The sequence below is a fragment of the Vanacampus margaritifer genome, chromosome 5 (genome assembly GCF_051991255.1).
Source record: "Vanacampus margaritifer isolate UIUO_Vmar chromosome 5, RoL_Vmar_1.0, whole genome shotgun sequence".
Taxonomy (NCBI): domain Eukaryota; kingdom Metazoa; phylum Chordata; class Actinopteri; order Syngnathiformes; family Syngnathidae; genus Vanacampus; species Vanacampus margaritifer.
The window spans coordinates 12100477-12128141 of record NC_135436.1 but is presented as its reverse complement, the minus strand read 5'-3'; the positions used below and the strand labels follow the sequence as shown (position 1 = coordinate 12128141).

At 37.8% G+C, this 27665-nt stretch overlaps 1 protein-coding gene across 3 annotated transcripts in view; it reads left to right on the top strand.

Annotated features, from left to right (window-relative positions):
• Positions 1-27665, top strand: part of lsamp (limbic system associated membrane protein) — a 304540-nt gene that overhangs the window by 240671 nt on the left and 36204 nt on the right. For all 3 annotated transcript variants that reach the window (XM_077566058.1, XM_077566057.1, XM_077566059.1), the window contains 2 exons: positions 23200-23344; positions 24218-24305. In XM_077566058.1, coding sequence (XP_077422184.1) covers positions 23200-23344; positions 24218-24305 — 233 coding nt within the window. The remainder of the gene's footprint in view (positions 1-23199; positions 23345-24217; positions 24306-27665) is intronic.

Genomic DNA, 27665 nt, shown 5'->3' with positions numbered 1-27665 from the left:
AAAGAAATAGCTGCATCCCATCATTATTTTATTACAAACACACACGCACGTGCACACACACACAAACACTCACACTGTTGCATTATACTAAGCAATCACTCAGGTAGTTGACTTAAGAGATCAGCTGGAGTCTGCACTGTAACACAAGGAACGGAGGTACACATGCCTCTTTAAAAAACAATAAACAAAAAATCCAACCCCCAATTCCAAGTCATTAATTGAATATGCTGCAGACATATGATGACGTGGTGTTTGCATGGAGTGGTTAGGAAGACCCGAATGCAGGGAGGGCTCTCAAAAAAGTATTGAATAAAAAAAAAAAAAAATAATGCACTTTGGAATAACCGAAGTAACAAAGAAATAAAAAACAGATGTTACTGCAGCCAGGACACAGGACAGCACTTCAACAGATACAACAAACACAATCAACCGACAAGGAACACCTGGGGCTTCATTTATAAAGCTTGCGTACGATCAAAATGAGGCCAAAACTTGCCTACGTTAAAGTTGGTATTTATGGAAAACAAACTGAACGTGAAACTTTACGCGTCAAGTCTGTACGCAATCCGCACATTCTGGAAACATGGGAAAACAGTGGCACAAACCGTTTTGTGGTGCATTTCGATTCCTCAAACGCCATGTATGCCGGATGTTGGGTCTCATTAATGTTTTTTTCCTTCAGACTTGCTCCGATGACACAAGTACACCGCGGAACAGAAAGCACACGAATTAACTTAATTAAGCATTTTAAACGCTCGTCTTCACTCATTGGTCACCTATCTTGAAAAAGCCTCAAGCAATAATTCATATTAATTACATCTAATGTGGACAATTACTGCACGCATTACATCATCGTGTCGCGCAACAATTTACACGCCTACAGTAATTTCACCCGCCCGTCGACACAAATGTCATTGCAGTATCAAAGGCTACATAAAACTATTATATTGACACAAGACCATACGGATAAAAATGAGCTAGAATACAGTCAGGTACAAGCATCTTTGCTATGGAGCTTAACGCTTTGTCCAGCAAATAAATAAATAAAGGAAAATAATGTGTCAATAAAGTCTGTCATAAGCGTTCACAATGCAGTCCAAACAGCCATGGTGATGTTACATGAAGATCCATAAGCAGCATATTGGGAATAATAATAGATACTAATAATAATAACGATAATAATGAGGCGGCCTATTGATCTCCTAATTTTCGCCTCTATAGTGCATTAAGTAAAGACAATAAGATTGGTGAAATGATTTCTTTATGCTCACCTTTGTATTATACCAAATTATTATTATTATTATTATTATTGTATTTTTCTTTTCTTTTTTTCTATATTTTCCTGCGGGCCAATGATCGTGGCCAATAATCACGGCCTTCAGCGACTCGACCTCTGCAACGAGGGTTTCATAATGTACATCTTTGTATTTTTTTATTATTATTATTCACACAAAAATTCAATGTAGCCTACATCATGGTGAGGTTAGCCTTCTTTCTTGCCTTTCCCTGTCCGTCATCCATTGTTTTGATTTGATGATCGTGCTGCTTATGAATACGCACTTCCATTAATGAGTAGATTTGCATTTCTTAATATGGGGGGGAAATAGGCAGATTTAGGGCGGGGAACGCCGTTGAATCAGCTGCGCACACCGGTTTGGATATGTGGCATTTATAAAGGGAAATTGTGTGCAGGTGTGCGTATGTGTGTCTACACACGGTTTTATAAATCTCAATTTTTTTCTGCGTATGTTAAGTTTGGGTTTCGTTCGTAAGTACTTTTGTAAGTTTTTTAATGAGGCCCCTGGACTAGACAGTGGCTGAGGGAAATTATATGTAGACATAAGGGAACAGCAAGCACAGTTGGAAAAAACATGAAGCAAAACTAAATACAATCAGACAAGACAAGATATTTAATGTTCAAATGATTACTACTGTTCTCCTCTGTTTCGCTGTGTTGCATCATCTTTTCTTTTAACAACACTCAATAAGCGTTTGCACTATTTGTTGAAGCTTTGTAGGTGGAATTCTCTTCCATTCTTTCTTGATGTACAACCTCAGCTGCTCAACAGCCCGGGGTCTCCGTTTTCATGTTTTGCACTTGATAATGTGCCACACGCTAATGGGAGACTGGCATGCCAGTCTAGTGCTCATATTCTTTTACTATGAAAACGTGTGCAGAATGTGGCTTGGTGTTGTCTTGCTAAAATAAGCAAGTATGTCCCTGAAAAAGACGCTGCTTGGATGTGTTGCTCCAAATCCTATTCGTACCTTTTAGTGCCTTCACAGATGTGCAAGAGCACTAACAGAATCACAGTTGCTGCCTTTTCAACTTTACACTGATAACATTAACAACTGATCCGAATTTAGAATGTGGACTCGTCAGACCGCAGCAGACTTTGCATCAGTCCATCTCAGATGAGCTCAAGTCCAGTGAAGCTAGCGGTGTTACTGGGTGTTGTTGATATATGAGCCCACATGGCAATATTCTTTACACAATGATGCTGGCTTCCTATTGAAGTGATCCCTGAGGGATTGACATTCACGGCGTTCAATGTTGGTTTTCTGTTTGGATTTGCTTCTTGCTACTTGCTATGTGCAGAGAGTTCTCGAGATCCTGAAGCTCTTGATTATTTTACGAACCCTAGATCAGTGTGTACAAGTGTACATTGAGAAAGGTTGTTCTTAATCTGTTGGACCATTTTCTCACGCTGTTGTTGGCAAAGTGGTGAATCTTACCTCATCCTTGCTTGTAAATAACTCAGCTTTTCAGTAAAGCTCCTTTTATACTCAGTCATGACACTCGCATAATGTCTTCACCTGTGGAATGTTCCAAACAGGTGTTTTTTCAGCATTCCTCTACGTTCCCTGTTTTGTATTATTGCGCCTGTTCCAACATTTTGGGGAGCCTGTTGTAGCCATCATTTTCAAAATGATATGTTTGCAAAACATAAAAAACAAAATAGCATTAATCTTTTTGGACAGTTAATATATTGTCTTTGTAGTGTATTCAATTTTGTCACGTTGGGGTGGAGGACCCAAATGCAGCGAGGCAGGAGAACCATGGCAGGGAAAACAATTTATTTAACAAAAACCACTAACAGGGAAACTGCATAAAACTCTGAATAAACAAAACCAACAAAGTTATGAAAAGACCAAAAATCAAAGTAACAACAAAACACAAGACAGCGACAATGATCCAACCAAGACTGAACGAAACCAGGAAACTAAATACAAGCCAACTGACGAGACAACAAGAGACACCTGGACAAGAACACAAGTGGCTGGGGGCGATGACTGGATGACACAAGGGAACAGGATGACGAGTAAAAGCAAGACAGGACACCAATGATAGCAAATTTAATGATAGTTGAAGAAGTATTTGGAAATAATTTGGAAGGTTTTTTTGCACATTGTCCTAACTTCATTATAATTGGGGATTGTAAACTTGTTTCTTTGTGTTGTTTTTTAGATTTTGCTTATTTGATCTTCCATGTCACAAGTTAACAAATGTGAGTAATGTACTGAATTTCATCAAAGCAGTCTGATTAGACACTTTGTATGAGCTGTGAATGTCCAAGATACCTGCAAATAATGCCCTCATAAGGGTTCAGAGCAGGAAGCGTCAGCATGATACCACCTAGGATTTTCTGGAGTAATCATTTTTATCTTATATGATTATTATTTTTGTATTATGTAAAAATGAACAGTATAGGTAAAATGTAAGTTCAAGCTGTGACATGCAATTTATTGGAGAACCACGTGGGAAGTGCATAAGCGGCTTTCTCTGTGGCATTTAGCAGTGCTGAAATATGTCAGTTTAGTTTTTTCTTGAAGCCCTCACCTACTTAAAGATTTTCACCTGTACTTTGTGAATGTGTAAAAAAATAAATAAAGGGGGGAAAAAACTGCCCAGCCTGGAGTTTGGTTCGCAGGCCAGATGTGTAGAAGAGGGCTAATGTAGTTTAGCCCAGGTTCATCTTAAGTGAGAAATGTTTACATTTTATTCCAAACACCATATTTTTAGAATCAGATAAGTTTTATGTTACAGAGTATTTAAAGTATTTCTTGTCTAATTCTATCCATTACATGTTCTTCCTGCCTGACTGACATGTAAGAGATACACCAGTTTCTAAACCAAAGCATAGAGAAAAGAAGCTTGCCAAAAATCAGAATGGCATTAAACACACTTTAGTATGGATTATCCTGCTTATGGCATGCTCATATTTTAGGCATTCTCCCCTGCATTAGGCTTAAATTTAGAGTATTTCATGGCAAAGCATGGTGAACTCTTGTTGTATTTCATAAATTGTGTCTCCACTATTTTATATTGATCTTAGTTCAACAATGACCTAGCTGGCGTGGCAAACCCTCGGCCTCCTGTAGTCTTGCCAAATATAACTAATCCCCAAGCTGTGGAATCACTTAACCTGCATCCACACCCTTCGCCACGGGCAGGCCATAGGGGGCCATGCCTCCCCACCGAGTTGCTATAATATTTAATTTATTTTATCATAGTAGCTGTTTTGGTGTTAAGAAATGCTACTGTTGAGTTCTTTACCACTCGTCACTAAAATATAAAGAAACAATGGTGTGATCTTGGTTGAGTGATAAGTATCTTGCAAAAACAAAAATAAAGGCCACCAAGGTAAGACTTTGTGCGTGTGCATGTACTGTACTTTTGCTGACCATGTAAACTCCTTTGCTATAGCTGGTCATATTTGCGGTAGGGCTAAATGATTTGTTGTTTTTATAGCCATGTCTAGGTATGAAAATCCAAGATATTAATACGGTATCTCAAAAATCAACGATAAAGGGTTTGCATGCTTGAAACTGCATGTACTGTACATGTAACCCAACTAAATAAGACTGTCTATGACAGCTCTAATAGCCTGAAGTCAGGGTTATCTAGGTCTAGGTTCGATGAGGAGGTTGGCTGTCACTAAACCCTATAGTAGAATACACCGCAAATGAAGCACAGAACAACAATTGTGTTTGAATTTAGAATGTGTAAATATATTGAAAAGTTTCACTCGCAATCAGCATCAGCAAATACCAAAAAATGGCAATTACCAGTACACCTGAGATCTCAGGAAAAAAAAAATGGAAAAGAAATATTCAAACTCAGTCCAAAGTCCAAACAAAATTTGTAAACACCCCCTGAATGCACAAAAAAAAAATGTTCCTAACTCCCCTTTAATACTCAGTGTTCGACATCCAAGGGAACGATTACAGCGTTGAGTAGAGACGAGATGAGAACTGAAGATCCAGGCACCAGGTGAATGAAGAAGGGTTGACGGGATAGAACTCCAGGAATCCAGGTCCGAAGAAGCCTCAATAAAAAAAAATTAAAAAGTCTTCACAAAATGTGCAGAGACTTACTATTATACAGTATTTAACTAATTTACTAGCTTAATATAAAACTACGGCTTAATAACATTCACATTTTCAATATTAAACTTAAATGTACGTACATCTATACAATCTGGTGTAACCAAAACAAAATACAGGACAAAACCCTACATCTGGCATATCTGCTCCAAAATAACCAAATTCACATTAAAAAGGCCTGAATTGAAATGTAATTCACTTTAAGTATCTTATTTAGTACATTAAACATAAAACGAAACAATTGCAAAACACAAATATAATCAGTCATTATGTTGCGTTACATAAAAGTATTTTGAATATATTGATTTCTCTGCAGCATTTTCACGTTATTTGATGTCTCCACGGCCAAAATGCCACCAATAAGACTACACAAATGCTAAATACGTAGGAAGTTCTCAAAAGACCTAACTTCTGCTTTTTGTTGATTGGTTCTTTCTACTGTCTGTTTGGTTTGATTTGCCCCACCTCAGAAATGTGCTTGATGGCGACTGTGTCCAGACTCACTCGCTAGTACAGCGATGAGTCTGGTTTCCAGGCTAGGCTTTATTCAGGTCTGCTACCCCTCTGTCAGACAATCAGATTTTTCCCTACCAGTGTATTTGTCGTGTGTATTTAGTTTAATCTCTTTGTTCATTTGGTCAATTTGCATTGTTGTAATTGTTGTATTGTTTGGCATGTCATTATCATGTTTTGTGAATTTGTTGCATCTGTTTTTTGAACTGGAAATTTTCATTAAGATTTTTTTTTTTTATTCTCCTATACATCATGCCTACATGTATATAATTTGTGTTATCCCTTCACTCGTGCCTTGCCTTGCCTTTTGGATCCACCTGCCTTTCCACTATTACAGCTCTGATGCTACTGCATTAGACACAATATACGTGGAACAACTTTGTCCTCCCCATTTCACATCAGTACTGTTGATACAGAAGAGTGCCGAGAGAAAAAAATGGAAGAATGCTTTTTATGCAGTGGGAAAAGGGCTTCTGACAAATGTTAATCAAGGGCATTGCATGAAAAATGAAAACAGAGAGAACAGAGACTTGAAAGTCTCATTTTGAATACAGCTTAATGTTGTGTGAGTGCCTTAATACAGTTGCCTGGGTGACAGAAAAATAAGTAGCAGTGCTTAACTTTGTTTCCAATTGTATCTACTATAGCTAGACAAAGGAAATAAGAGCCAGAGTGAGAGATTTGCGCTCAAAATGCTGCAATTGAATAATTTAATGTCAAACCAAATGCCAAATGCATCAAAGGTCACAACATTTGTTCAGTTTGTGACAAGGTTCCACATCTAAGGCAAACTGAATGAGAAAGTGAAATACAAATTACAAAGGGTGGTGGAATTCGTTTTTTTTTTTACATTTCTTGTGCATGCATGGTACCTTTGTGTCCTGACTCTTTACTGCCTTTATCTCCAGCATCCTGTAGAAGATGCGTCTACTCCAATGCATATATGTAAATGGTTGGTTGTTGACAGACAGAATGTAAAACTACACTGGGGAAAGAATACCTCTAAACTGTGTTCATTTTTATTTTTGAACTAGGTCTTTGGGAGAGGGTCGATCTAATTTTATTTATACACATTATTTATTGGTGATGTCTACTTGAAGGCTTTCTACTTTGTTTAAAATGTGTCCTATTTGCTTTACTCCTTCACTGTCTTCCATACAGATTCTGTTGTTTTTGGTTTGCCTTACCTTTTGCTGGGGGAAAAGAACAATTACAGAGAAACACTTTACCCTTTAGTCTTTGGGAAATTTACTTCTGATATTGGAAAAACTGTAAATGCACTTTTGCATGATGCTCTTGGAAATTTACAAATGGTCTATCTGATCCCCAAGTGTTTGTTGTCTACAGCTGCCCTTCCATGTCAATGAATCACCATATTTAGTGATGCTGTATTTTAGAAAGATTATGTTAAACCCTTTACCAGATCATTTCAGTTGATATCCTTACTGAAGTGTGCCCTGTTATCCACTAATGTATATCCCATGGTACCTACTGTACATACTTAGTTAAGTCACTCTCTTAGAAAACCGCTTCAAACTAATACTGAGCCCTAGGCTTCTAAAGTTAAAGTACCACTGATTGTTACACCCAACTAAGTGGGGCAAAAAATTTTGAGCAGCAGGGAATCATTTGGTGATCTAACCCCCTGATTCCAACCCTTAATGCTGAGTGTTAAGCAGGAAGGCAAATGGGTCCCTCTTTTAAAGTCTTTGGTATGACCCGGCCAAGGATGGAAACCACAACCTCCCAGTCTCAGGGCGGACACTTTACCACAAGGCCACTGAACTGGTCAATCTATCCTCCCATGCCAGGGATGCCAGCTCAGTTTTAAGTGTTTTTAATGTGAGCTTGCCTCTGTTTCAAATAATTTGCTTCATCACCTGACAAGGATCTCTTAAAACAATGGCAAATTTAGCAGATTTTTCTTTACATCTGTTTTTTTTTTTGCCGTCATTCTCCTTGCTCTGACCATCTCTCACGCTTCACTTCAAGTCTCACGCCATTCAATCTCACTTTCCCTTCTGTGGTTTACTTTGCCGCAAGGCACTGACAGAGACCCAAACTCTTTCTCTCTCTCTCGCTTTCTGTCTCTCTGTCTCTCTCTCCTTCTCTCTCCTCCCCTTCTGTCACATCCACCTCTTGTCATCACAGATACTTTCCTGTCTCCCTGAAGGGGCGCTTCATTGGTATGTGCTACACAAAATGTTTTGTTATATCAAAAGTGAAACCATTTCCGGCTCAAAATTCTAGAGGTTTGGCACAAGAGAATGAGTGGCTAACAAAATGGATGCATAATAGGAGGAATGGCTGATAAAGTTTGGGAACAAATCGACTAAAGGTATCAGTTGCGTCACTGTCCCGATATATAGCAACAAAGCAGTGTAAGAGTGCAGGCTTTCCCCCAGCGTTTTTTTAGCCCGACGGCCCACCAGGCTTTCCTTGCCTTACCATCATCACCATCAAGTCCTTTGCAAAAAAAAAAAAGAAGCTCCTTCCGTGCACTCATCCCAAAGGGTTCATGGTTGACAGCCCTATCATCACATTGAGGGCTAGAGGGAGTGGAAGGAAAGGAGAGAATTTGCTTGAAAATGTGATAATGAAAACAGCAGAGAGTAGTGATAGGAAGAGCCAGCGACAGATAATTAATGGGGCAAGAAAGACACCTGGGAATTTACTCTATGGTGATGGTGAAACTTGCCATCTGTCAAGAGGCTAAGTTTTGAAAATGTGATTTTATTATTTATTTATTTTTGCCCAACAATCGTGATCCATATAGATTGATTTCACTGTCTAAGAGACATGAGGAAAAAGTGACCCTAAAAGCATTCTTAAGAAAGAATAAAATCATATGATTCCAATAATTACTTTGGTAAAAAGATGAAAAGGCCTTGTAAAAATCTGATATTTTCATGAATTTCGCAAGCCGTGACAGCAAGGCCCCTTTTTTTTTTTACCCTGTGCGTACGTGATGTCATTGGACTAACTTCACTCTGAAGTTGGCAATGGCAAGCTGTCATTAAGTTTGTCACTCTAGTTTTATTGTTCAATTGAAGCAGTCTCACAGTACACAAAAGCCAAGCACATATAGTAGTGTTTAATGCAGAAAACTGCATGCAAAACATGCCACTTTATTGTGCATTAAAACAGCAAGGATGGATGGACGGATGGATGGACGGATGGCTGTCATCCCCATCCACAGACAATAGGAGTGTGAATCAGTTCTTCACTGATCATGTATTTGCTAGACTAAGTGTGCCATGAAATAAATGAAGTTAACAGTGTCTATGTGGGATGAAAGTGAAAACCGCTATTAAATTGTCACTCTGGTCAGCAAACAAAACAACACTGGACTGTTAATGCAAAAGCAAATCATGTTTTCAAAGGCTTTTATTTGTAGTGGCAATCATGTTTTCTCTTCAGGTCCATTTGTTTCTGCTAAAAGCAGTCTGATTAATCCAAGAAACTGAGGAGAAACAGCTTCCATTATCTTTTGTTTCCACAATTGTGGATTGTTTTTTATATTTATTTTAGATCAGGAGGTCTAGTAATGTGTACGGTGCTCGCCACAAGCCAAAATAGGTCTGTGTGAATCAGGCTTAAAGGGAATTAATGTCAAAACAAATTATTCAACAATCATTAATGCTTCATGCAATCAACATTCACTCCCTCTCCATAAAGAGAATAAGGATTTTTTTTTCTCAACTTATCACATAATCATTTACATGCACAAAGACATGATTGCAGATATATTTCATATTATAATGTGCTTTAAATATAGCAAACACAATTTAGTAAATTGAAAATGTAAAGTTTATTTCCCAATGGTACAGTAGGGACTTCCATGGATTTTGGGGCCTTTGAAACTCTACTTGTTGAAGATAAATAGTATGTAGTGCTCGTATTTTGGATGGACAGATGGACTGACAGAGGAATAGACAGATTTTTTTTATTACAGAAATTCACATTTCTCTTTAGGGGTAGCATTTAAAAGGTGGTGGAAAGGTATTTGTTAAAGTATGCCACTAGTTAAAACCTATTTTAAAAGGAACCCCGACTGTAATGACAAGTTTGCTCTATATTATTTATTTGGTTATTAACATAACCATGAGATCCATTTTTCAAAAATCATTTCCAGTATAACTTTATTTAGACATACGCCGCCATTGTTATTTACGTCGCAACGCATTCAGTGCATAGTGACGTAAATGGCGGCTTGATCTCTGCCGAGCAATGTGAAACGTCTATAAAGAAAGCAAGCTAAGCCTCCGTAGCGCTCCTAAATGGACGATCAAAACTCTTGAATGCGTCTGGTAAATGAGCAAAGCGATGTTAAAGTTCGTTCTTTTACATCTGAGGGCACACTTTTAACTGTTTTAACCCAACTGTGCTGCAGACCTTAATCACCAACGAACAGCGCGTGCGGTACATACACCTCGGTCTGACACTGGTGACGTCACACTCTGCGACACGTTAGAGCGTCAGCATATAAACAAACAATATTGCTGCAGGCGTGGGTAAGGGTGCCTCTCCCGATCACATGTTTGTTTAGGAACGCTACGGAGTCTTACCTTGCTTTCTTTATAGATGTTTTACATTGCTTGGCAGAGAGCCAGCCGCCATTCTACGTCACTACGCACTGAATGCTTTGCGACGTAAATAACAATGGCGGCGTACGTCCAAATAAAGTTTCTACAAAACATATTAAGCTGGAAATTATTTTTGAAAAGTGAATCTCATAGTTATGTTAGTAACAACTAAATAAATAATATAGAGCAAACTTGTCATTACAGTCAGTGTTTCTTTTAAAAAAAGAAGACTTTGTGGCATCCTTGTTGAGTGGTTTGTAAGGATTCTGCGCAATGATGGACTCACACATAACTTTTACGCAATGTGTGAGGTAGGGAGGACCTCAGGAAAAAGCTGACAGCAGCATCCCAAATTGAACTCCACCACAGAAAAATCACAACACAGCATTTGTGTGTCTCAACAACAGGTACCCGAGGGATAATTGCCCAATTGCTTCCACCTCTCTGCCATTCCACCTGTGGGAGAGAAATATTTCTTATAATTGGGAGAGCTTTATGTCAAGAGAGATGCGCCAGCTCATCGATCAATCCATTTTCTGTGCAACTGTTTAAAGTCACAGGGAATCTGGAGACTACCCCAGTTGACTCCATGATAAGGGTTGAATTATTTTGGAAAATAATGTAATTGCATTTTCCCCCTCCGTATTGGGATTACGATTTAATATATGTTTATTTTTTTCAAGGACTTTTCTCATGTATTTTTTTTAGTAAATGCAAGCAAAAAATTAATCCATATTGCAGAAATTTTTATGTATAAATAGTTTGGTATTTTAGGTTAGGCTTATAGAGGCACATAAACCATTAATTAATATATAAACTGTTTATCCACTTCAACTACAGTTGTAATCTTACTTTTATTAATATGACTACGGTGAAGGAACACCAGGATGCATAACAGTATTTCATGGCCTCATGCACCATCACAAATGATGGTGGACCTTCTTTCAAAATGTGTTGCAAAAATGCCACCAAAAAAACATTAGCTCACTAATTACAGTAACAGTAAACAAATCCCGAGTATGTTGACTTTTGTATAATACAGTGACTTCTTTACAGTAAATATTTATGAAGTGAATATTTAAATGAAGCGTTAATCTGTACTTTTTTTGTCTTTTGGCAACTGAGCAAAGATTTTAGTTCTCAGTCAAGTATTAAAAGCCTTGGAACCAGAGTCCCAGTAGTCAAGTAATTGTATTCTAATCTGGACCACAGGTCACCGTGTGTGTTTGTGTGCGCGCGCATGTGCCTTCTGTATCGTGTAGTTTCAAAATTTCAGCATAATCAAGATTCCTTCAACAATTGTTCTAGTATTTGTCTTTCTGCTTCTTGTTTGGTTTATTTCACTTACATGTGCGCACGTGTTTGACTTGTTAATGACTCTGAATATTATTATTGACAAACAATATTCTTGCACGTTGTTAAATATCAAACAGGACTATATACCGCTTGAATCAGCAACGCAATAACAAAACGAGCTAAAAGGTATAAACATTTACAAGACTGGCTTGGCTTTGCCTTGTTTACTCTTTCGAGCTCCTTGAAGCGCATGCATCTATTAGAATAAACATGTGCCCTACCCAGAATATATTTTTTCCTTTTTTTTCCAGAAAGATCTGCCCTACCCAGAATAAACAAAATAATACCATTTGTCTACTTTCCCTTAATGACCAGCTGTTAGTGTGCTTGGGAGGACACAGGGTTCCAGACAGATTCTATCCCTCGCTGATGTCTTGGCAGGATGCCACACAGCTAGAGTCACAGCTCTTAAACAGCATTACAGATGAACTTACATGCCTAAAACCTCATCAGAAGACACACTATTTATTGATTTAGGGTCAGCACTTCAGAGGAAGATCGTTGCTCATAATCTGGGATTGAATCACCTCAGTGCTACCTTGACCGGAGAACGGAAGCGATATTGAAAGTCTCTAACTTTAACACAAACGTGATCTATACATTCGACTCTTTGCAAGATTATTTTATTTTCATCACTACGAATTTTTGAGCTAGCATCCCTTTCAGCTATGATTATTATGAATCAAATAAATACACTTGAGAAATTCTATCAATAAAGAATGATAATTGAGGAGCAATTACTGTATACTGTATATATATATATATATATATATATATTTGGACTCTGGAGAGGAAAATATAGTCGCTAACCAGAACCGGAAATGAATTACGGTACGTGGCCACCGGTGGTAATGCACCAAACAAACAAACAAAAAACTACCAAAATAAAGTCAACACAATTAGGCAACAGTGATTTTGGGTGCCAGTCTGAGCTCTAATTTTAATATATACAAGTGACACCTGAGTATGTCACAGGACCAGCCAAACTATTGAAAAAAAAGGTGTGACTTACTGTCCAAAAAATACATCAAATTAATTCCATCTGAAACACATGCATAAAGTGGATGTGTGTGGTGACACATAGACAATTTATTTGTGACACGCGTCAGTGATGTCATTTTTATTTCCTGTCGCCATGATGAAATGAGGAACATTTGTCCCATTCCTCCAAACATTTGTCCCTCCTCCCGCAACATTTGTTCTTCTCCTCATTTCATCAATAAATCTCTGCTGGGAGGCTCTAATGTGTAAACAGAGGATTAAGGACAGAAGAGGTTGCAAATAAAGAAATCCATGGACAAACAAATAAAACACATTAAGGCCAAATCTAATTGGCGTGCACACTTCTGCTGGCTGGATTTAACAAGTTCCTACATCCTTGAATGCATTTCAAAGTTGAGCCATCTAATTTGGCCTTGAGCTTCTTCCCAACGCCAAGCACAGAAAAGTCCCTTTTATTAAGTTTTGGAGTTCATTTGGCAGCATGCAAATAGTTTACAGAGTTCAAAGTTGAAAGCCTTGCCAGGCTAAAACTTTGCTTGTCTCATCTTAGAGTTACTTTTCTAAAAAACACATTGGTCAATTGTAGTTCGAAGTTTGCTGGCCTTTAACAACTCCCCTAAGCAGTTTGAACTATCGTTACCATAGCCAGAAAAAAATATTTTCTGGGATGTTTACAGACATGGTCAAATGAGGGCACCACCCAAAACATTGCACTTTACTTTTGCATGTATTTTCATTTTAAAATACATCTTTTGAACAAGAGAGGGGAAACTTGACCGGTCTGTAAGGTTCCTTTTTCTTTATTGTTGGGGTCTTCTGCTAGATCTTGCATTCAAGAGATGGGGGATAGTCATTAGCGGAGGTGAACCAGTCTCTTTGGGGAGATGTTGACACCTCGTAGCGAGAGTTAGTCAAAACGGTTTTGCTGACAATTGATGAGAAACGTTTAAAAAATGATGGACTAAACACTGACAAAATTGGGTTTTCGTCCATCAGTGTAATTGTCACTGGGTAAAGTACAGATGGACCTCTCAGTCCGTCACTGACGGGCACCCGGTTTGTTCACGATTGACGAATGACGGACTGACGATTACAGTTTGGTTCAGAAAAAATGATGGACTGATATTGACAGAAGGGTGCCCAGGGAGCTGACGAATGATGAATGATGGACCATCAACATTTTGTAAATTGCCCACCTCTGAAAATCTCCACGTGATATTAAAGGCAATTGAAATACCATTACTCAGGCCACATTCAGAGGAGTTGCGTTATTTTCATGTTGTGTCTGCAGATGTCTGAAAAGTCACAATGAGGGGCAATATCAACCCAAAATGCTCTGCCTAAGCATGTGTTCATTCAATTCTCAAAAACTAAGTATTTTTCCATGTCGAAAAAGTACAAAATACAAAGCATGTACACACAGACATATTGATATTTTCTTTACTTCTTCATTCCCTTCTAATTTCCCGCAGGTTAGACATTACTAAACTGCTTCTGACTCTTTAGACCTGGGGCGGACACACTCGGTCCTCGAGGGCCGGAGTCCTGCAGGTTTTGGATGTTTCCCTTCTCCAAAATAGCTGATATATGATCAGCTCATCAGCAAGCTCTGCATAAGCTTGGTAACGATCCTGTTGGTTGGAATCAGCTGCGTTGCAGCAGGGAAATATTCAAAACCTGCAGGACGCCGGCCCTTGAGGACCGAGTTTGCCCACCACTGCTTTAGACTGTGTTTTTATGATAATACATGTTAATGACAAGCGTGTGCCCCAGTGGGTTCAATTCGTTACTGTTTACTTTGTGTGATAAGGCAAAATCTATCTATTTTGTTGGAAGGCAAATATAAATTAGCCCTAAAATAGGATGATTAGTTGGTTTCATTTATTTAAAAAAAGACCCCTGCGCAGTTCATAAAATGGTCTTAAATTAAGAATATTCTTTGGCAGATTTCTGTAGTGTGCCTCAGTGCATGAATGAACAAATTAGTTATTCAAATCATCAAAATTTGGCACCTCATTGTTCCAATTTAACATGTTCCGAGTGAAGAAAAAAAGGTAAACATTGCTAATGTTAATGTTACAGAGGTCTAGACATGTTGGGGTTATTAGGTTTATATTGTATGCAGTCTATTAGCACAATATTGTCATCATGTCGGCCTGCTAGTGTTAAAACCCTCTAAATATAAGCTTGCGCAGTGTGATGCTTTGTTTAACTTGATTTAGCCTCCCACACACACAGGAGACCAATTTAAGTGTTTTTGTTATCGACTACACTAAATACTATGAAAGAGACTGCGGCAGCTGTAACATTCATGATGAGGTCATGTAGTGTATCTTGTTTTTTACTACACTGAATGTGTTGTGATTCACAGCACAAAATGTGAAACACTTTTGACAGTGCTTAAGAAACACACTAATTAGATTTTTTTATATCATGTACTAAAAAATACTGACCTAATTGAAATATATTAAGCTTCCACAATTAAAAATTTAGTTTGATTCAAGTGTATTTTATGTATGAATTGCATGACTCCAAGTGCTTTATTATTGTCTATCTTCTACGAATGGCTCTCAAATTCAACATCCAACCTGATTCAGCCCTTTCCCTCCTAGAAAATCGCAAAGGAGCATACTGACCTTTTCATTTGACCCGATGCCTGTCAATCTCCTGTTTGATATGCTGAAACGTCCATTAATTAACCTTTCAAGTCCAACAACATAGCTAAAATGGTCTAATTAGTAGCTGCAGCATCAAATGGAATCCTTATGAACCCAATTAATAAGATGTGGAAAATGAAGTCACAAGGGAGAAACGCTGATTAATGCAGTAAAAAGGTATAAAAACAAGCTCCTACATAGGAAATGATAATGGAAGCAACTTGTAGCCCCAGCTCTGACTCAAAGCGCAATTATATGACTATTTCAATTAAGCTTCATATAAAAAAAATACTGTATCCATCATTGTGGTACTCTATTATTTAATGACTGTTCTCAAAGCCGAGATATAGTGCTGGTAGTGCTGAATGTGTGTAGCTTGTGTTCGTTTTACTTGGTGGTTTATCATCAGAACCCTGTTTAAAAAAAACATACCGGTACATGATGTGCTCAGACGTTAATTTGAAGTAAGCTTGTTTAATTTGAGAGTGAAATTTACAGTGGTGTATTTCTACTCTATATTTGGCCAGGTAACTCTTGTGCTCAGGGTGAATTTACACTAAACTGTAGGTCCAAGTAGTGACATTGGCACGGTGAAGTAGTGGTAATAGATTCTGTTCTGCGTTTGATGAACAACTGTTGGATAAAGTGATCATATCCGCTACCAGCCTCCTCCTTATTCCGCCATCTTGCCTAACCTGCCTTTCCAAGCATCCTGGCCACAAAGTGCCAGCTTCGGTAAAATAGAAATTTGAACCACCAGATTTACAGTCAAAGTTCCTACTCAGCTATCCACATAGCCTCCACAACATACTTAATAGTTCATTACTGTATTACACATTATTTTCAAAAATTACTTAATCTCAATTCTCAGACTGTTCAGTAAATATTTATTCATACACATAAATGTTCTGAGTTTATAAGAAAACTTGTTTGAAAAATAGTTCTTCTTACTTTTGTGATCAAAAGCACTGATTTGAATCTCAATCTTGGCAATAGTTTTCAAATAAAGAACAATTACAGCAACTTTTGATCAATCCATATCAATATCACACGTTATTTTGCCATTTAAGTGTAAAATGGGGGGAAAAAAATACCACCGATGTAAGCCCCACTTATTTCTGACCAAACCCCACCCACTTCCTGTTTAGGCCAGGCCCCCTCCGAATACAGCTACAGATCATTTAGATGGTTGAACAGATACACATACAGAAACAGATAGTGGTGTACTTGCTCATCCCTAGTGGTTTGCACGCCTGCCTCACAGTTCCGAGCTTTAGGGTTTGAATCTTGGCCAGTGGTCAGCAACTTAGTTTGGCCCTGGGCCAATTTTTTAAAAAGCCTGTGCAATTTCTCCACATTTTTAAATAAGATTTTTGTCTTCCTTGGGGGAGCGTAACAGAAAATAGTTGAGAAGCACTGCTAGTGAATACAGGCACCTGATTGGCCGCGTAACACTAAACACAGGAGTGGAGCACTTCCAAACGACATCATGACAAGATCATGACAATATAGAAGCACTTTTAATACCATGAATATTGTGACTCTCTGTGAAGTTTTGCATGTTTTCCAGAAGTGGGTTATTATACATCCACATCTACACACCTTTAAATTGCTGTGGCAGTTTAAAATGCTGCACCTTACCGTACACAAGCCATTATTTATTTATTTTTTGGCTTGACTAAATGTTCACTATTGGCACTGATTTATTCCAATGATTAAATGTGAATATGTGAGAAGAATTAATGAACATTTCCACAGGCATGCATTCCAACCAAAAAGGCCAGTGTGGATGTAACACACACACACACAAACACACACATGAGTTTGCTAATGGTCAAGAGTCACTTTAGAGGTCAGCAGTAAGGTAGAAAAAGCACGATGGAAGTGAAAGCTTAATCCATCAATTCAACATTACAAGAATGAAAACCCACAAAACCCTACATTTTATACTCTAAAATGGGAATGTAATCTTTCATTCTTATTAAATCATGTTGCCTGGAAGCAAAGAGTTGCATAGCTTAAGATCAGGTGATTTTTTTGTTCTACTGTCACAGCCTAAGAAATCCAGCCTCACTGTGACACACCTTGACTGTTAGTCTGTTTGAAGAAACTGTGACCAGCACTCTGACAAGGTTATGAAGTTCACTGCTTCCCGACAGGTTCCTAATTATCAAGAGCAAGAAGTAAAACTTCTGTGTCTTCCTTGCACTCTGAGCTGGTCCCCCAGTAGTTGTAGCTTTAAAAGCACACGATCAAACAAGAGGACAGGTTGAAGACGGACATCTGATGCATAGAGTAGCTCATTGAATTCCATTTGATTTCTGTACAACTTGGTTAATTTATGCTGCATGCTGCTGTGAACAGACAGATTTGATGAAATTCACAATGGGTAAAATAGCTAACTAGAAAAATTCCCGCGGAAATTTTGAATGGGACTGCTGACTCTTGTAAATGAGCTGAACAGTTTAAAATTTAAACCACTGGAATCGCTCAAGAAATGTGGAAGTTAACCATAATCAACATCAACTAAAAGTATTTCACTGTCCCTGAAAATGTATTTAAAAAAATGAAAATGAGCTGAACAGTTTAAAATTTAAACGACAAAAATCGGTCAAGAAATGTGGAAGTTAACCATAATCAACAGAAACTAAAAATATGTCACTGTCGCTTTAAGAACGCACACCCATTTTTGACTTGGAGCCATCACGCGCCCCACATTCCATTGAGATTGTATGAGAGACGCACACCTCAAAGAAGAGCCTCTCACGACTTAACGGTTCAAGATACAGATTCAGAAATGGCTCGTTAGAACGGCAAGGGTTTGGGGAACACGAGCATGTTCTCATTTTTTTAATCGGATGAAAAATGACCAAATGAGAGCAGGTTGAAAACTTGTAATTTATCAGAAATGAAAAGAGAAAGGCGCCTGAAATTAACATGTAAAAGACAGGCAAATAAGTCTGACTTCTCCTCGCTTAAAGTGAAAATAAAGGTACTAAATGACACCTTAGCCAAATAAAAGTTAGTTTGTCTGAAAGAAGACACTCGTGACTACAAAATGTGAGAATTTGACGTCTAGTGAGCAAAGATTGTGGCCATGGTGACGAGTTGAAGTGACGTCATGCACCCACATTTCATTGAGATTGAATGAGAGACGAACACCTCAAAGAAAAGCCTCCCACGACTTAACGGTTCAAGATGCAGATTCAAGAAATGGCTCGTTAGAACGGCAAGGGTTTGGGGAACACGAGCATGTTCTCATTTTTTTAATCGGATGAAAAATGACCAAATGAGAGCAGGTTGAAAACTTATAATTTATCAGAAATGAAAAGAGAAAGGCGCCTGAAATTAACATTTAAAAGACAGGCAAATAAGTCTGACTTCTCCTCGCTTAAAGTGAAAATAAAGGTACTAAATGACACCTTAGCCAAATAAAAGTTAGTTTGTCTGAAAGAAGAGACTTGTCACTACAAAATGTGAGAATTTGATGTCTAGTGAGCAAAGATTGTGGCCATGGTGACGAGTTGAAGTGAAACTTTTGCAAATAGAAGTAGACTTTTCTTTTTTCCCGCCACTCTAAAGTTAATTGGTCAACAGAGTGAGGTAGAAGCCTAATTCACTCACTGTCTTTGAACCCGCACAGGGGAGAGAGCTTTCATTCCTTAAAAAAGATTTGGGAAAAATTCCTACAAAATGAGCTAAAATTCGTATCGGTCGGATAACGTATGCGTTCGCAGCGTGTCTTGGAAAAAGGTGCTTGATCTGTAATTTGTTCCCCCTTTCTCCATTCATTTCCTATGGGACTTTTTGGGGAGTTTTTGGGGAATTGCGTCACCATGGTAACTCGGAATTCCTAGAAAAGTAATGCCGCACCGAGTCAGATCGAGCCGCATCGTTTGATACCTCATTTGTCCCGGTGCGATCTACGGTACGGGCCGCATTTTTGCGGAAAAATCTGGGGATTTTCTAGGGTGGAGAGTAATATGTGCTGCTTTCAGCAGTCCCATAATAAACCCCTTTTTGTAGGATAGTAATATGTGCTGCTTGCTTGCTACGCTCAGCAGTCCCATAATTAAGGAAGAGGGGAAAAGTTGTTGAAGGGAAGAATGTTTTAATGGATGAGAACCAATGCAAGAGTAAAATACAAATTAGACTGCAGTATCGGTGTGTTTATTACGACTTGGAACAAAACAAAATTAACCACAAAGCTATCTGTGATTCGCTCTGAATGGACTTGTGAGTGCGGGGGAAACAGCTCATTAGCTATTGACACAGTGGATGCACCCATAGTGAAAAATCCAATTGTTCTTCTTTGATTTCATTTCATTTCATTTTCATTTATTTCATTTCATTTGATGTGAATGGCCTATCAGGCCAAGTTAACCAAACACTTTTAGATCTTGTACATAAAACTTTAACCAAATAATGTTTGGCACATCAGTAATGTTAAGGTTCAAATCTGACGTTCATGCATGCTGGATTCAAAGTTTATTTCCCTATGAAACCAATCAGGGGTGTAGTTTTTTGTTTTCCTTCACCTTCATCTACTGGGATAGGCTTCATCCTTGCTCACTGTAACCCTGAGCATTTAAAGTCACATTAAATAAATGAATGGACCTATAATCTAGGCAGGGAGTCATGCATGATTGATTGCTGAAATGTGTTGCACAGCATCCTTCCTTAAATTAGAATTTTATAACTACTATAATAAATGGCATAACCTGCTAAAGACATGCTTTTGTCACAAACTCTGTAGATTTTATAATCCAGAAAAAATGTGGACTAATCATGGTTGGCAAATAAAAATGGAATGAATAAATAAATATAATGAGTTCTACACAAATAAATGAAACCTCAGCAGAAACTCATGCTGCGATCACAAGCCCTTAACCAGCTCCCACTGAGGTGGCTGCACCTCTACCATTAATAACTTCAGGTCACCTGCCATAAACAACCTCAGTCCACTTCCTTTGCAAGCTACACTCGATTTTGAATACACTCCAGAGCACCGCCCAGCTCTGTGAGGCTGAACAAGTCACTGAAATATGCATGTAAATCAATTCTCATTGTTTGTGGCATCTTCTCACTTTTTTTTTGTATTTAGTTGTCAGACAGGAGCTTAACTCATTGTTCCATGATGTATTGCTCTGTTAGTGCACAATGGGGAGTACACCAAAAGGTGTTCCCTTTTCTTATACATAAGAATAGTCTCTGTCAATAAAAAATATATATTTATCAGAAAGAGGAGAAATTATGAGGTGGTTAAATAGTGAGTAAGCCACTGTGAAAGATTGGGTCAGTAAAATGTAAATTAAGAAAAAGAAGCATTAGGATAATTCGAGGTGACATGGAGGAGTAATATATGTAATTTATTCTATGATAAGCGTGTCACTGATCTGTTTAGGGTAATCAAACACTTGTTGACATTATTCCCATTATTAGGCTGTCAGCGTAGCATAAATGTAATATGCCAAGCCTACAATGCTTCAATTCGAGTCTGCGATGATATGATGCAATGTTTTTCATGCCTGTTTCAAGTTTTTAATGACATCCTCCTGGCAAATGACAGAATATGTACATCTTCTTTTGTTGGATTTGACTGCAGCATTCAATACGGTGGACCACAGTATTCTGTTGGCTCGTTTGCAGCACCAAGTGGGCATTAGCAGTAGTGCTCTTGAGTGGATTACATCATATTTGGCTGACAGAACTTCATATGGTGTTCCACAGGGTTCTTTTTTGGGGCCCATCCTGTTTTCATTGTATTTGCTTCCCCCTGGTTCCATCTTTAAAACACTTGGGATTTCTTTTCACTGCTATGCAGATGACAGGCCTTTTTTGTACTGTCTAAAGGAAATTAAGGCCTGAATGGCACTCAATTTCTTGAATTTCAGTGAAAAGAAAACAGAAGTTATGGTCTTTGTTCTCAGTGACCCATCTTATCCTACTGAAGTCTAGTATCGAATTTGGGTGTTAAGATGGACAGTGATTTTACATCATTTGGTGATGTTGTCAAATCCATCTTTTTTCATCTTAGACAGGAGGCTAAGGTTCAGACTCTCCTTTCTCAGCAGCAATTTGAAATGGTAATCCATGCCTTCATTGCATCTCGCCTGGATTACTACATGCACTTTATTTTGGAGTCAGCTAGTCCTCTCTCAGAAGTCTCCAGTTGGTTCAAAGTGCTAATGCTCGTCCACTAACTGGTGCTCGTAGGAGGGAGCACATAACTCAAATTCTGGCCTCTCTTCACCGACTGCCTGTGCATTTTAGAGTTCATTTTAAGATTCTTCTATACGTCTTCAAATCTCTAAATGGTCTTTCCTCACCTTACCACTCTGAGCTCATTCAACCCTACTTCCACAGGTCAGCGGACCAGACAGCACTTGCAGCGATGGTTATTTTTAAATTGCTCTATTAATAAAGTTGAGTTGAGTTTTCACATCCATCATAGTCTTTTAAGCTTGCTTGGGAACATATTTTCAGTTATTTGTTACTGTAAGCAACAATGGCGAATTAGGGCCATATATATATATATTTTTTTATTATTATTATTATTATTATTATTTTTATTTATTTTTTTCAGATGGGAGTAATATTCAGAGAAAAAACTCGCAAGTTTGCCACTTCATTAAGTCTCTTATTTGCCACTTTATAAAGTGGCAAATTTACGAGTTGATAAAGTGGCAAATTTCAGAAACTTACGAGAAATACACATTGCGTACTACTTGGATGTTTCTGCCAATACTTTTCGGTCGGGTTTTTAAATAAGGAGATAGTAATTGCTTCAGCAGAGATTAACCATATGATGTTTGAAGCGTTGGGTACGGCCAGCGACAAAGATGTCTCACTATACGAAGGTCTACACCCTGAGGATCAAGCATTTAAGCATATCAAGTTTAATCAAGAATGACTCCGTCTCCATCCTGCCTCTTCATTTACAAACAGTGTCCCATTAACCACCAACGAATCCTCACATTAGACTATAGCTATGCTACGTGTATCTGTCATAAATTTCTGAGTTTTTTTCTCACAAATTTGTCACTTTATAAAGTGGCACATTTGCGAGTGTTTTCGCGGAATATTACACCCGGGGAAAAAAATTTATGTATATATACGTGGCCCTAATACGCCTTCATAATAATCAATTCTGAATGGAGAATTAATTTTAAAAGATCATATGTTGCAAAGTGACACAATGAAAGTCCACTGCAATCTCATTCCAAGACTCAGTCCATGTTTGTGAATTTTCACGGGTCAGGATCATTAGAGCAATATTTACAATAATACTTGTTGTTCAACATAGCCAACAAACACCAAATGACTCACAGGGCAGTTGTGCAGACATCTCTGCTCAGTGTTAAAGAGAATTTCTCCTCAAGGATCAATAATGTAAAGAAAATAAATGAAAGTTTGTACAAGGATTTAGCACTAGTTTGTTGTGGTGCTCAAGTGCTTTATGTCATAATGCCGTTGTTATTATCAGGATGGTTTCAGACACCCTTAACATATTTGCTGAATGTATTTGTTAGATAATTGGTACTCCTACACAAAAACATTTTTTTTATAGTTTACAAAAAGATTTTTTTTATTATTATTATTATTATTATTATTTTTAAAGTTGGACTTCAAACTGACTGAAAACCGATCCTTCTACTTCTATCTCCTCTCCTCACTTTTCCCTGATGTGCCCACAGGTGTTTTGTTGATGACAAAGCCTCCAAGGTGGCCTGGCTCAATCGATCAAACATTATCTTTGCCGGTGAGGACAAGTGGTCTCTAGACCCCAGAGTCGATCTGGTTACCAAAGGACAACTTGAGTACAGCCTACGCATCCAGAAGGTAATAATGACCCAAGAGGTGACAATACAGAGGAGACAATATGCATAATTGTGAAGAAAAGGACGGTTGTGTGTTGTACTTATGGTTGGTTGCAAAACTTATCACTATTTGAATGTACACTGCATGCTTCTTCATAACATTACATTATTAGCAGTTAGAATACTAGAGTTGAGTTATGCAAGTAAGTGGTTGTAAGTGATTAGTACATTACTTTCAAAAAACAATAAAACGCGCAGTGTGGTGCGCACATGCGGATAACGTGTAGATTTGAGCATATAATTTTTTTTTGCACAGTACAAAAAATAGATGTCTGTAAATATTGTGCACCAATCATTTCCTAACGTCTGTTATTTTGAATATTTATTCTTAACGTTATTTCATCATTTATTATGTATTATGATGTTGATCCTATTTCTAATCGTGCCTATGGCAATTTACTTTAGGTTTTAGCATTAAGCTAGCACTAGCAGACTTTTGTAATATTACCCTATGTGGTGCTTAAATTTGTAATTATCTTTATTTTGTGATTTGTGTATTTTGTGATTTATTTTCTTATTTGCTTAGCTCTTTTTGAAGAGCTCGTCGCTATCTGTCAAACTGTGTACCGCACACTCTGAATGGTTTAATATTTGACATGCTGGTAAAGGGTGTCATGGTCATCGTATTGTATAATTTTTACGAGTGTGTGCAAAGACCTACAGTATTGTCACGGATACAGTGAATCCCTAGTTTACACTGTTATTGTATGGATATTATGAATGACTTGTGGTTATTTTAATTCCGTTTTTTTTTTTTTTAAGGAAATCAATATGTTGTTCTTAGTGATTCTATGATATTAAATATAGATAACTAACATTATGCATTATTGTTTAGGTGGATGTTTATGATGAAGGATCGTACACTTGTTCCATTCAGACAAAGCAGCAAGCTAAGCCCTCATTGGTCTACCTCATTGTACAAGGTAAGCTATATCTATATAATATATATATTTTTTTAAACCTGAATGAATGAATAAATAAATAAATAAAAGAGTTAGAGTCAACACCTCCCCCCCCCCTTTTTTTACACCAATAATTATATATATATATATATATATACAGTATATATATATATATGCTGTCAAATTTAAACCTTTAAATGATAAAATGATGACTCACAAGGCCATCAGCGGATAGGACCCATAGAGCAATTTCAAGAGACACAACAGCTGACCATAGAACCTATTGTGGGACCAAGAATAGAAGATATGAACCATTAGCTGTGTATTTAAAGGTCAATATGTGAATCGATGTTTCTCTCTGAGATCCATGGCAACAAATTGCCCTGCCTTCATTCAATGCATTGTGGCAGATTAACTGCTTGATCATTGAATGTTCCGTGTCCACCTCCAAACTCTTCCAGGAGCCTCATTTATCTCAGCTAATAGGACAGCTATAACCAAACATTGATTATTTCTCCTTAATTCTCTGCTATTTTGTCCTCTGCTGTGTCTCTTAAAGTCCCATTCAATTGTATTCCTGTAGTGATGTTTATCTGTTGCATTTCCCCACTCGGTGGGTGAAATTTTGTCTGAAAACATCTCTGGTAATTAATGTAAATATACTTGCCGGGGACATGTTGTCCCTGTGCTTGCATAAGTTCACTCCAAATACTCAAATTTCCCTCCACTGTCCAAAAATAGGCATGTGAGACCAGTGATTCCCAACCAGGTTGCCACAAGCCTCTAGGTACAGGAGTGCTGTGAGAGAGGATTAAATTACACTTAATTTGACTAAAATTATTATTCATTTGTTACAGATGGGGTTTTTTTCCATCTACCTATGCTAGTGACGTATATTTAAAGGCAGAAAATGAATGACTCTTTGTACATCAAAATAAATCTTGGCCTTCCTACAAGAAGGTCGACTTTGTGTTCAATTAAACAGACCAAGATTTCACACTATGCAAGTCAAATTGTGAGCAGAGGTGGGGAGAGTAGCCAAAAATTGTACTCAAGTAAGAGTAGCGTTACTTCAAAATAATATTACTCAAGTAAAAGTAAAAAAGTATTCACTGAAAAGAATATTCAAGTACTGAGTAACTGCTTGAACATGAAGTGAGCTTTTTATTGTATTTTTTTAAACTATGTCATCAGATAGACAAAAACATAAAATTAGGTGCAAATGCCAGCATCTTCAATTTATAAAATAAAAAAATATATATTTTTTAGCTTGCTGTGTTCTAACTAATGCCACGGTGCTGAAGCAGGCATGCGCAATAAGCAGTGTCCTCTTATTTTCTATTTTGCTTGTTTTAGAGCTTAACGACCCACTTACAAGTTAATTGTTTGATTGACACTAATATGCGAAGATGACGCTTCCTCCAAAAGCGAATGGTGGAGCGCGAGGGAAGGGGGGCGGGGATTAGGGGGTTGAACGGGTCTCTATAAAGACTCGGTTCCCATCGTCACATTAAAGAGCTGTTCAAAAGTCACATCACTGGTGTCTGCGGAAATGGTCCCACACAGTCAGTCAATTGGAGCGCTTACCTGAAAATACGGTAAATGTAAATCTAATATATGAATGGGGCGGCGGGTAACGACTCTAGTGTAGCCCAATAGAGCGGAGTAAGAGTAGCGTTACTTCTTCACACATCTACTCAAGTAAATTTAAAAAGTATTGTGTGGTAAAACTACTCTTAGAAGTACATTTTTTTCTAAATGTTACACAAGTAAATGTAACAGAGTAAATAAAAATCGTTACTACTCACATGTGATTGTGAGTAAATATATTCAACCCCCCGTTTTATTGTCGTATTTTTGCTCCTCTAAATTACTAAGTTGCTCCTCAATTGAAATCATTAATTAGCTAATTTAATCATCAAAGAACAAAAAGTAATTTTGAACCTTGTAATCTAAATCCTTTTTCTTTGTTTAATGACTTTTAGTATGTCAAATTCAATCATCAAATCAGGTTTTATTTCTTGAGCACATTTCAGACATTAGAAGTATAATGTAAAGTGCTTTAGAAATGGCAACAAATAAAATACAAAAACCCATCCACTCAACTGATAATGTCAAGATATGGTAAGGCATCAGGAGTCAGGTGAGGAAAAGCGTTCTGTGGGAGCCATCCACACCGAGGCACCACATCTCCTTGGCGCCAACCATGGCCCCCAGTAACAGACGCACGTCAAGGACCACATAACCAAAGCTGACAATTTTCTGCTCGCAGGGATGGTGAGATAATTGGAAAACAAATGATCAGACAAAGCAAATTTGCAGTGCAAGGAAAAAGTGGTGAACTGAGCAGGCCACTGACGAGAAAGCACCAGGGGGCACTAAGCATGACACGAATCCTCATTTAACAGCCTGTGTTCAGACCAATCCAATTAGATCTTTATGAAATGTAGGGCAATCTTTTTAGATGAGAAGTGTGCATGCGTGTGGGAAAAAGAGCTTTTGTGAGTATTTTTTCCACATGTTAGTTGGTATTATAATTGATACAGCTATATTTAGCTTGAATAACACACACTCAAATATTATACGCAACCCAAAAATCCCCTTCAAAAGCATTTTTTGTGGCGACAGTAGCGAGAAATAGTAACATAAACAGTGTCAAGCGGAAAATAGTGATGATAAAATGTAATTTAGCATGACGAAAGCGTGTTAAAATAACGTTGGCAGACTGACGCTTGATGGACTGCCATGGGCGCCCATGAAATTAACTGTCAGTCCTACAATAGAGGCTGTAATTTAGCAATGATGGAATCCCAATGAAAATATCGTCGACACATTGACGATTACAGTTTGATTTGGCTTGAAATAGTGACGGATTGGCGATGCTGGAAGGGTGTCCCAACGATCGCCGAATGAATGACAGACGCTCAAAATTCAAAACTCTAACTGCAAAAATAATTCAAAGTGATAAAGGGAAAGAAAACTGGACAGAAGAAATTGACCAAGGACTAAAAATAATACACAGAATGTACACCCCTATTTTAACGGACAGTTCAAAAGATAATAAGAATCTAAAAACAGTTTTTGTGTATGTCATCCCAGATTATAATATAAACATTAAGGGATGTACATCAGATAATTTAAGCATTACCTACACTACAATGGATTAAACAGAACAGGTTGAAACCGGTCATCATCTGCTTTGATTCCTTGTCAGCACTACAGAACAACTGCATGAAATTGCAAACAATTGGTTTAATCTATGCTTTTATTTTATTTTGATTGACTGGTGATCAATCCAGAATCCAGCCTCTTGTCAACTGGGATAGGCTGCAATCCACTTGTGATCCACGATAGGATATTCATCAGAAAAGTATTGAATAT